This window comes from Oncorhynchus masou, chromosome 6 (assembly GCF_036934945.1).
Source record: "Oncorhynchus masou masou isolate Uvic2021 chromosome 6, UVic_Omas_1.1, whole genome shotgun sequence".
NCBI classification, from domain to species: domain Eukaryota; kingdom Metazoa; phylum Chordata; class Actinopteri; order Salmoniformes; family Salmonidae; genus Oncorhynchus; species Oncorhynchus masou.
Genome location: NC_088217.1, coordinates 74,418,452 through 74,430,656, shown reverse-complemented (window position 1 = coordinate 74,430,656; position 12,205 = coordinate 74,418,452). Strand labels below are relative to the sequence as shown.

Sequence of the window (12,205 nt, the reverse complement as noted above, 5' to 3'; positions counted from 1 at the left end):
ACTAGGTGTATCCACTAGGTGGCACCATGTAGTCGTGAACTAAATATATATATATATATTTATTTTTTAAACGTTCAAAGGCTTCTGGGAGTTTTTTCTCCTGGTTCTTGGTTGCTGTATGCAGCGCGTGCGTTTGTCATCGCTTGGGTGTACTGCACTAAATGATGGTAACTAACTATATACGTTATGTCTCGTGCATTTATTCACAATGAGATCCCGTCTATAATAATGTTATAGCTATTGATGTTTGAGGATTTATCTATTTTATTTCTGGCGTGTGTCTAACCGCCAGTTGCCTCCATCTTTGGATTGATATCGTTGTTCGCTGCTGATAACTTGCTTGCTATGGCTTCCTTGGAGCTCATATGCTAGCCAGCTAACGTTAGCTTGTACTTATTTTGAAATGAGGTGTATTATGACCACAATGCATTTCCCTTTACAGACACTAGCTGCGATCTAAACCACGCTACAGGAGAAGCACCACCATGGTAAGGTACCACATTGGACCTTTTTGGTTAGCCTAGTTCTGCACATTTCGATTAGTTTTGCACGTGAACGTTGATGAAACAATGTATGTTGGTTGGATGGATGTTATCAATGAATCATGGTGATAACAATGTCATCCATCCTCTGTTGTCCTGGACAGGAGGACCATGGTAGCATCTACTCCTGGTTTGCCCACCCTGTGTATGGCCACTACTGGCAGCATTACCAACAGGCTATGAACTGGCACCAGAGACACAGGCAGGCCTACAGAAAGGCCTGGGAGGCTGCCTACAGGCCAGGTTACCCCCAACAGTACCCCACTGCCCCCCAACGCTATGCAGACTGGCATGGGGAAGAGAGTGGGGGGAGGAGGGCAGAGGAGACGGTCGCTGCTCAGGACCATGTGGAAGAGGATTTGGAGGGGGCACAGATGACGAGGAGGGGGGCGGAGAAAGTGGCTCGGACAGCGAGATCGAATGTGATGTCAGCAACATGGAGATCACAGAGGAGCTGCGCCAGTATTTTGCCCAGACTGAGCGGCACAAGGAGGAGCTCAGTGAGTGTGTGTGTGTCAGTCAACCAGTCTCTACTTTTAAAAGTTCCACAATGAGTGTTAATAACTCTATCATCATATTGCTGTATAAGTAGACAACTTAATTCACCAATACAACTACATTTAATGAATGAATTACATGTCATGAATTATGAAGTATTCTGAGGCTGACTTTAAACGCCTTGTGTCTTGTGTTCCTCCCCACAGAGAAGCAGCAGCAGCTGGAGGCGGAGCAGCAGGATAATTACGTGTTGGCCGACCAAGACCTGCACAGAATATCCTGGCACAGCAGGTCGCTGCCCCCCTCTGAGCGGCCGGGCGAGCGCAGAGGCGCTGAGATGAAGAAGCTGTACGGGGAAGACGCGGCAAAGATCCAGGGTATGGAGACGGCCATGCAGCTCACCTTCGACAGAAACTGTGACAAGAAACAGCCCAAATACTGGCCCGTCATCCCTCTAAAACTGTAGCTCCACTATGGACGTCCATCTTCTTCCAATGGAGCCCACCAACACAGTTCCAGTCGAGACAACCCCCTGAAACATAGAGCTGAGAAACTTGGTCATGTTCAGTAGGGAGGAAACTGATTGAAACGGAGAGGTACTCCCTGCAACCTGATCACAAGTGCCTAAACATTCTCCTCTCACCATAACATCTTATGTCAACCAACATTTTTGGGGGGAATTTTGTTTCTGTCGTTCTTAGCCAGTTATTTCTGTTCTTCTGGTTTCACAATGAAATGACAAAATCTTAAGATGCAGGCAGAAGAAGAGGACAAGTATACACAATTTGCATAAATGTTAAAGCTCCCCAGGAAATTGAGTTTACAGACTCAAAAGTGAATCTCTTTTTCAGGCCACCTGTTCGGTCAACAAGCATGGTTTCACGTCCAGGTAGCCTTCAATCAATGATCCTCTTATTGTTGTAGTTGTTTTTTTTGGGGGGGGGGGGGATTTCATTCTTAGTTAATTCAACCCTAAATGAAGAAAGAGTGCTGCTAATTTGGTTTCACTAGATTGTTTTGATATCATCTTCAGATGCTGCTTAATAGCCTCCGACTCAATGTTTGTCTGCTTCTTTCTCAACATTCGGATGGGTTGCATCTGCCTCAGCGTGCTCAGGTAGAACAATGTGTTGGTTTCTTCCTGTGTGTTTGTTTCATATCAAAATTGTAAGCTTGTTGATCTAGTTTTGAATAAAGAATGTTTGTGATGAATTGAAACTAAATACGTTATCAGATCTGAAATGTCAATTTCTGTGTCAGTGAGGCTAATGATCATTTATGGCCCTGTAAATTGATTCTTGGTACATTGATTTAATTGGGTCTGTGTTCTGTTATATATTAGAATCCAGCCACTGAGTGGATTCTGGCATAGTTGTGAAGGTTTTGGCCCAATGTTTTTTTTTTTTTTTTTTAATTCAACTTCACCTAAACTTAGTCTTACTGTCACAGGAAACCAGGTGGTCCAACTGCTAGAAAATAGGCCAGCACACAGAACCAGAGTTAGGTCTACACATGCTTGACATTTACATTGGGGTCATGGTGCAACAAACCATTGGTGGTGTTCTGTGTCAGGGTAGGAGTTGCAGAGGTCTTCCGTCACCTGCCATTTCACTCTTAGCCCACTGGCCATGGAGGCCAAGCCAAGAGGTCAAATGTGATATTTGATAGATAATTTCCTCCCCTACCATAAACACTGATTTTACTTCTCTTGCCCCCTTCAAGTTTATTACATTTCACAAAAACAAGCTTTTCTATTGACTAAAAAGGGCCCAAGGCCCAGCATCGACGTCACTCACCCTTCCCCAGTCCTTACGGGATGGGGTGCATTGAATTCGGGGAGAGCGTTCGTGCACTGGTGCTCCAGCGCGCGACCTGCTACCCTGCACGAAACAGCTCCCTGCTTGCATAACTTTTTGACACATCGCATCCGCCAAGCACTGAAGTTCTACGAAAGTAACACAATGGGTAGGTGCAATTATTCATACCCAAATACTTTCCTTTTCGTTTCTTCAACTGGAAAAGACATGCCTACACAAGTTGTCTTTTTTTTTTACTTCTCCATGCCTGGGTACGTTTTTAATGTCATGGCAATAGTGTTCAACAGGTTAGACTGCTCGATTTAGTGGGCACGTAGACGTAGCCTACAAGCACGATCAATTGACAAGATGAAGGCGATGTTAAATGGATTTTCTTTATGGTGTCAAGTAATACATTCTATCATCTGAACTGCGCTCTCATAGTTCATTTGCCTAATCTAGTCTACAGGCTAATGCATGAATGCTGAGCACGTTCTGTGATTTGACTGATTTTACGCAACAACAATAAAAAATAATAATCCAATAAACTAATAGGTTTACAGAATGTAGTGGAATGTAGTTACTAAATCGTTTTTTTGTTTTGTATTCTGTATTATATTTGATATTATAATCAGCTTTTTCTGTTTACACTAATAAATTAAGAGCATGCGGTGACAGATCGTGTCTGTGTGAATCTGGGTGCACGTCCTCGTGTGTGTCCTGGCCCCTGTTGTAGCCCAAATGGATGGGAAAGAATTCAAGTGATCTGTCTCAGCTGTGGCCTTGAAATAATACATTGAAAACTGTACATTCTCCGCCGTGTATCCATGGAGTCTGATGGCAGACTATTCTCTGCCCCAACAGAGCCTGGGGATATTCTCGTTGCTGTGTGAGCGCTGAGTTATACATGCAATGAATGAGTTTGACTTGTGACACGGGCTGAACAATCAAAAGGGAACTATCGCGCTCTACACTGACTGACTACCCATGAGGATCTCACTTATTTGTCACTGCCCTCTCTGTTGAATGGAACCCAGATAGCTTTCTTTCTAGCCATGTCGTGTCATTGGTTTGTTGTTATGGCTGACCGTGACAGATTTGCATGACACTGGCTGTGCTCTCCAGCAACAGCAGCCTTTAACACTCTGACCCAGGGAGGCTGTGACGTCAGCCAACCACTCCAACAAGACACCATCTCTCTTTGCTCTCCTCTGGTTGGTTAGGAAGCTGTTGAGTTACTGCTTCATAGACAGAGGTGGCCCCAATTGGCTCATTTCTCTCCCCTGAAACTATTCCACAGGTACTGTGGAAATGAGAATGTGTTCTCAGTCAACTTACCTAGTAAAATAAATGGCCATTTTTTATTTAACTAGGCAAGTCATTTAAGAACAAATTCTTATTTACAATGACAGCCTAAGAGCAGTGGGTTAACTGCCTTGTTCAGGGGCAGAACGACAGATATGTACCTTGTCACCTCGGGGATTCGATCTAGCAACCTTTCAGTTACTGGCCCAATGCCCTAACCACTAGGCTACCTGTTGTTGATTGTGAGTTGAGCACGAAGAGCCTCTTAAACACACACTTGACGAACACAAGCAGATACACACACACCCTAGGTGAACTAACGTAAGATATTTGGGTAAACAGAGGACTGGAGCGGAGGTCTTACTCCTCTCTCTTTCCACTTTTACTACACTTCTCACTGTAAAGAAATCTCCAGGACTGCCATAGGCTGTCTGGCTACTGTAGCCAATCCCGTGGTAGGAGTCATTTCTGAGACTTTCATGCAACCATTGGTTTCTCTGGTCTCTGAGATGGAAGATGGAGGGATCGTTGAGATGACTTGTTGCCATAGCGACACCTATGTATGCTGGGAGTTTAAAGGCACCATCTCAATCCTGTTACGTGTGATCTGGGAACACTCATGTGCGCGAACATATACACACACACACACATACACAGGCCGAGCATGCCCATTTGTAGCCCTGTCAATCTTTCTTTCCATCTCCATGGGAACCATAATGATGACGATACTAACCTCCGAGGCCTGTACGTTCTCTCTCCTGCAACATGACTTATTATTGGCCTCTGAGTGATCGCTGTAAAGGATTCCATTGGAGCGACAGGCTAGGTGCAGGTGCAACATTTTAACATTTTCCTGTGTGGTGGGGGGCGGGTTGTTTTGAAGCAGAGGCCCTGGTCATGTGACCCTGGCTTCCTGGCGGATATATGACATGGGGAAGGGGGGGGGGCGTACCTGCTGTGGGGATGTGATGTGACATCATGTTGAGCTGCCTGCAGTATCTGGGCCAGAGGGATTACGGGGCTAGTCAGATAAAACAGTGGGTGGCGGGGTAGGAGGGCTGGGTAAAGCATGTCAGCAAAGACAGTGGTGAGATATTGTGAGTTGTTAAGGGAGACCCCACAGTCCCGCCTCAATTTCCATCCTCAGCTCCTTGGCTTTTGAGCTCTCTGACTAGAAGATGTTGTACGAGATAGACGGGAAAGCAAAATGCATTAATGATCTGTTTTATCAAACAGTGGTTGCTCCTCGAGAGGAGAATTGTGACCTGTCCCCTGAGTTATTCAGACACTTTTATCCCAATGTGTCTCCATTCCTGGGATCTCAGTGTTTGTCTTGGAGTCTCTTGAACCTTCAAACTCCCCTCCCCTCCCTATATGACTCCCCTCCCCTCCCTATGTAACTCCCCTCACATCCCTATATGACTCCCCTACGTATGTAACTCCCCTCCCCTCCCTATATGACTCCCCTTTCCTGTGTAACTCCCCTCTCCTCCCTATATGACTCCCCTCCCCTCCCTATATGACTCCCCTACGTATGTAACTCCCCACCCCTCTCTATATGACTCCCCTTTCCTATGTAACTCCCCTCTCCTCCCTATGACTCCCTTCCCCTCCCTATATGACTCCCCTACGTATGTAACTCCCCTCCCCTCCCTATATGTCTCCCCTTCCCTATGTAACTCCCCTCCCTATATGACTCCCCTACGTATGTAACTCCCCTCCATATATGACTCCCCTACGTATGTAACTCCCCTCCCTATATGACTCCCTTCCCCTCCCTATATGACTCCCCTACGTATGTAACTCCCCTCCCCTCCCTATATGTCTCCCCTTCCCTATGTAACTCCCCTCCCTATATGACTCCCCTACGTATGTAACTCCCCTCCATATATGACTCCCCTACGTATGTAACTCCCCTCCCTATATGACTCCCCTACGTATGTAACTCCCCTCCCCCCCTATATGTCTCCCCTTCCCTATGTAACTCCCCTCCCCTCCCTATATGACTCCCCTACGTATGTAACTCCCCTCCATATATGACTCCCCTACGTATGTAACTCCCCTCCCTATATGACTCCCCTACGTATGTAACTCCCCTCCCCTCCCTATATGTCTCCCCTTCCCTATGTAACTCCCCTCCCCTCCCTACATGACTCCCCTACGTATGTAACTCCCCTCCATATATGACTCCCCTACGTATGTAACTCCCCTCCCTATATGACTCCCCTACGTATGTAACTCCCCTCCATATATGACTCCCCTACATATGTAACTCCCCTCCCTATATGACTCCCCTACGTATGTAACTCCCCTCCCCTCCCTATATGACTCCCCTTCCCTATGTAACTCCCCTTTCCTCCCTATACGACTCCCCTCCCCTCCCTATATGACTCTGCTACGTATGTAACTCCCCTCACATCCCTATATGACTCCCCTACGTATGTAACTCCCCTCCCCTCCCTATATGATTCCCCTCCCCTCCCTATATGACTCACCTACGTATGTAACTCCCCTCCCCTCCCTATATGACTCCCCTACGTAGCCAGAGTTAGGGTGAGGAAACTAGAGTTGCAGGAGTTTACAGTTAGGCAGCGTCTGAGAGCCAAGTCAGACGCGACCGGCAGAGTTTGCATAGATGTACATGTGTGAGTGGATCTGTATGTGTGTGAGTGGATCTGTATGTGTGTGCTCTAGTTAAACTGTGTGGGGAGTGAGTATGAGCAGGTAAGGTTGTCAGCAGGATTGGGAAAGGTGCCGCCAGAACCTACAACTCCCCCCGTTGATATTTAGTTAGTAAAAATGAACTCTCTCCAGCATCCACGTTCAGAGTCCCTGATGAGAGGGAGCTAGGCGTCTCCTTAGCGACCGCCAGCGTAGGGGCGGGGCGAGAGTGTGCAGAGAATGGCCTGGTGGGAAAGTGGGTCATCCTGCCAGATTACGTCCCGTGTGCCCGGCCCTGTCCTCTCTACCCCGTCTAACCAGGGGAGCAGAATTAGGAGTCGCTGCTGTGTTACAGCCCTTCATGTCCCCCTAGTCCCAGCTGTGGTTGACTTAATCAGGACACCCACAGGCACTCTCCCAGCCAACGTTTCCCTTTTACAGGGAGCAAAGTCAATTAAAACGGCCAGGATTAGATGAAGCTTCAGCAGGAGGCTCCTAATGCCCACTCCCAGATAATGTGCATTGTGTATGTGTGTTTATATGTGTGTGTGTGTGTGTGTGTGTGTGTGTCTGTATTAGTTAGCTTTTTTGGTTGCTGGTATTTGTGATCAGTCGTCTGTTTATCGATGAAACTCCGTCCCCACCCGATAGGCAGTAGACACGCATATCATCACTGGACAGGTTGCTGCTATCCCAGATGAGTAGGATACGAGACTATGACGACGGTTCAGAGAGGGTTCAGGGGTCAGACAAGGGCAGCCCATTGGTGGAAACGCAGTAGGCTGGAGTAGGGTGACCTAATGGGGGTCATGGGAACTTGTTCAAGAACATGGGTGTGTCTCAAATTGCACCCTATTCCCAATATACAGTAGTTCACTACTTTTAGAGAACCATTAAATAGGGAATAGGGTGCCATTTGGGATGATGCAGATGCATGCAGAATGCTTCTAGGGGTGGTGTTCTTGGTGTTCTTGGTGCATTGAGAAAGTCCGGTTTTCTCTCCTTCTTTTCTCTAATGGATGGAGAGCCCCGCAAGCGGTGGAGGGGAGCAGGTCCCCGGGGGCTTTAAATAACTCTGAAGAGGGAAGGAGACAGAGACAGCTTGAGGCGTAAACAAAAAACCATGACCGTGTGTTCCAAAGCCTCTGTCAGGGTGGCCATCCACTAACTCTGGGGAGAAGGTCTGTAGATGATGCCATAAGCTGACCTGCTGATGACCAAGACAGAACATCCACCCACAGGGCTGATTATATCTGCTGTCGTTTCTTTTCCAAACTTGACCAGGCGCTCTTTACAGCCATCTGTATTTAGCTCTGGATTTCAAAGATTTGCACTTCATTGACTTCAGCTGTCGGAGAGAACACCGAAGACGTGTCCTAGGAACCGATCGCATCATTAGATTCATAGATTTCAACCAGCTATGACTATCGTCATGTTGACATGTCACCATAGCAACAGCGATTGACATCCCCCATGGGCTGACAAAATCTCTCTGTTGAGTCGATATTTGAATTGTAAATGAGAACTTGTTCTCAACTTGCCTACCTGGTTAAATAAAGGTGAAATAAATAAAAAAATAAACATGTTGACTTGTAGAAGATCGGACCGATCCATTTTGCCAAGTCAGACACACATACATATTCTTTAACGGAATTGGTTAAGTTTTGTAAACCGATTTCCAAAATGGAGGTGCTTTGGGAGTGGGACAGAATTAGAGGACATAACTGCAGTGTTGTTTCCAGGGACATCAAAGGGAGGCCAGGCTGTTCCTTTCTCCCCATTAACTCCACATTGGAGGGCATAATGGAGCCGTAATGGCCTCATTACTGGGAGAGTGACGACCCCATTGTGGCTCCAGCGGCTCTAGTTCCTCTCTGTTCCACAGTAATGAGGAAGGAGAGACGTCCCGGTCCCGCTCCTGAATTCATATTCAGAGTTTTTTTTAAACTATTATTTTGTGGTCATAAGAAAGTAAGTAGTCATTTCTTATGAGGAATTAAAGGCACGGTTCCATTGTTGAGCTCTTTTATAAAGGGAAGCCATGTGGCTGACATCTTTGGTTCAGTGCATTTTCTGGAACATAGAATGAGTCAGCAAAGACTAGTGATCAGGGTGGCCTGATCTAAAGAGAGAGCGACAGAGAGAGTTGGTTATTGGCCTGTCTAGACCGCATTTGTTAGTCCTTAGTGGATAATTCAGTCAGTATACAGGATGCAGTCATATGGCTACAGAGGATTAATATACAGGGATATTAAATCCCTACATTCCCCAATGACCCTCCCAACCACAGACTAACCATAGAAATATAATAACTAGAACAGCTGTTTTTGGTTTGACACTATGGTCAAGGATTCTATGATTGGGGCTGATATCTACTCTACTTGACCAAAGCCCAATGTCTAACTCTGCAGGAGATTTCCAGAGAGGATATACAGTATTGGCTTGACCTGTTATATCTCCAAAATTGGAACAGATTGGATCCGAACCTCAAAGAGTGTGTAGTGTGTGTGTGTGTGTGTGTGTGTGTGTGTGTGTGTGTGTGTGTGTGTGTGTGTATTATGTGTGCGGAAGGAGAGAGTGCCAGGGCCCACTGTATCTCATCTTCTGGACAAGTGCTTAATCTGTGACCCAGCATAAGGGATTATTGGATGTGGGGGGAAATGGACCCTGAGGTTCACTCAGGAGGTTTGCTGTTTGCTCCCCCTCTATGACCATTGGATTGGATGGTGTGTGTGTGTGTGGGGGGGGGGGTCTATGTGTGCATGTGTGTGTGACGATATTCAACCTTCAGGAAGTATAGTGTTGAACTGCACTGCCCAGTGCCCAGCTCAGCCTGAGCCTCCATGTGAAGATTTTTCCACCACATATTGGACCCTCAGAGTCTGACTCCTGATGACATTCTGTAATACACCTGTTTGTGCTCTGAAAGCCCCTTTCCTGGACAGTTGTGTGGCTCTGCTACAACAGACAGAGCACGAGGCTTTGTCCAGCTAGACAGCAAGCGTTTGAGCTGCATTAGGCCACGTGCATCAGAATTAATACCTTATTTAAGAGGATTCGGGGCAGATGGCATCCCTTTGTTTGAGGATGTGTGTGTATTAGAAAACGAGCTGAACAATAGTACACAGAGCAACTGAATTCAAATTAAATATGAATATGTAGTTTTTTCTTTGTAATTTTATTGTCCAGCATGAATTATCTTATATTTTGTTATGATGGGGAAGTCTGTAACCATCCCCCAAACTGTAGGCCTATACACCAGAACTACAGATCAAATAAAGCCTAGACTATTCTGTATTATATTCTCTCTCTCAGTATCTCCCTCTCTCCTCTTCTCCCTCTCTGCTCTTCTCACTCTCTGCCCTTCTCCCTCTCTCCTCTTCTCCCTCTCTGCTCTTCTCACTCTCTGCCCTTCTCACTCTCTCCTCTTCTCCCTCTCTGCTTTTCTTCCTCTCTGCTCTTCTCACTCTCTGCTGTTCTCCCTCATCTCCCTCTTCTCCCTTTCTGCTCTTCTCACTCTCTGCTCTTCTCACTCTCTGCTCTTCTCACTCTCTGCTCTTCTCACTCTCTGCACTTCTCACTCTCTGCCCTTCTCACTCTCTGCTCTTCTCACTCTCTCCTCTTCTCCCTCTCTGCTCTTCTCACTCTCTCCTCTTCTCCCTCTCTGCTCTTCTCACTCTCTCCTGTTCTCCCTCATCTCCCTCTTCTCCCTCTCTCCTCTTTTCCCACATCTCCCTCTTCTCCCTCATCTCCCTCTTCTCCCTCTCTCCTCTTTTCCCACATCTCCCTCTTCTCCCTCATCTCCCTCTTCTCACTCTCTCCTCTCCTCCCACATGCTCTTCTCACTCTCTCATCTTCTCCCTCTCTGCTCTTCTCCCTCTCTCCTCTTTTCCCACATCTCCCTCTTCTCCCTCATCTCCCTCTTCTCACTCTCTCCTCTCCTCCCGCATCTCCCTCATCTCCCTCTTCTCCAGCATCTCCCTCTTCACCCTCTCTCCTCTTATCCCGCATCTCCCCCTTCTCCCTCTCTCCTCATCTCCCTCTTTTCACTCTCTCCTCTTTTCCCTCTCTCCTCACCTCCCTCTTTTCACTCTCTCCTCTTTTCCCTCTCTCCTCACCTCCCTCTTTTCACTCTCTCCTCTTTTCCCTCTCTCCTCACCTCCCTCTTCTCCCTCTCTCCTATTCTCTACTCTCTGTAGATCACCCACTCTCTCTTTCTAGCCCTCTAGTCACCAGATGGAGAGTGGGCGGTGTGTGTGCGTGTGTTTTTGTGTGATAGCTTCTGTGCGTTAGTGCAAGTGCATATGTGAGCGTTGACGTGTGTGTATTTATGTGTGTCAGTACTGTGAGTTTGCACATTGGTGCATGTGTGTGCTAACAGATACAGCCTGCAGTGCAGTAACCTATAACCCCGATTTAAGGGGGGTGACCATCTCACTATCTGTATATCTCTCCTTTTTTCTCTGTCTTTCTCTTGTTTTCTTTCTCTCACCTGTGTGATATAGCTGTACACTCTTAGAAACAAATGTGCTATATAGAACCTTGAAGGGTTCTTCGGCTGTCCGGAAAACCCTTTGAATAACCCTTTTTGGTTATAGGTAGAACCTTTTTGGATTCCATTTACATAGGGGTCTACATGGAACCCAAAGGTTTATACCTGGAACCATAGAGGGTTCTACCTGGAATAAAAAAAACGATTTATCATATGGGGACAGCTAAAGAACCCTGTTGGAACCGTTTTTTCCACAAGTGTAGGGATGCTATGTGCCTGGAGGCAGGGATGGGTCATGTGGTTGAGTTCATTCTATACTATAAAATAGGGTGGGCGCTCAAAAATCTACCGTGATCAACGTTTTTATCCATCGCCGAATTGGGATTGCAAGTGACATACAGCCAAAGCGTTCGCTGGCATCGTTTAGGGACCACTAATCTGTGCAAAATCGGACAAGACCTTTGAATCTTGAAATGGGATTGTAGCCTAGTATATACAGAGGAGCTAAGCTTGCAAGGGAGATAGGGTGAGGGAGGGAGGGAGAGAGAAAGAGAGAGCAAAGTCAGAATCCAAAAGACAGGGAGAAAAAGTATTCAAAGGAAAACATTCCAAAATGGATGGGACGAAGCCAGTCATGGAATCTACCACAGAGGAAAACCAAGAGGAGAGGGAAGAAAGCAAAGGTACGGAATGGTCGTAGTTGTGATACGTAGCATTTTTGCGCGTTTCAACCGCACTGTTAGACTACTGCGCGATTTAACCTACTTGCAATGGCTTCGCTTCACGTGACACAAAAGCGCTGTTTTCTCCTCCGGCACCGTGGGGCATCTGTTTTGTTAATTAAGAGCCTTTTGCAAATGACAAAGAATATTAAATAACATTCATGTTTTTTGTGTCCCATCGTTGGTTTT

The 12,205-nt window shown here is 46.5% G+C and overlaps 1 protein-coding gene and 1 pseudogene across 3 annotated transcripts in view; both read left to right on the top strand.

Moving 5' to 3' along the window:
- Positions 1-81: 81 nt before the first annotated feature.
- LOC135542604 (gem-associated protein 8-like) lies at positions 82-2,263 on the top strand (annotated as a pseudogene).
- Positions 2,264-2,900: 637 nt separating this feature from the next.
- LOC135542603 (neuronal membrane glycoprotein M6-b-like) overlaps positions 2,901-12,205 on the top strand; it is a 32,009-nt gene continuing 22,704 nt past the window's right edge. For 2 of the 3 annotated variants that reach the window (XM_064969702.1, XM_064969703.1), the window contains exon 1: positions 11,833-11,977. In XM_064969702.1, the coding sequence (XP_064825774.1) occupies positions 11,908-11,977 (70 nt within the window). In that variant the 5' untranslated portion in view covers positions 11,833-11,907. Of the gene's footprint in view, positions 3,006-11,832; positions 11,978-12,205 lie in introns of those variants that run through there. The other variant, XM_064969704.1, reaches the window with a different exon arrangement.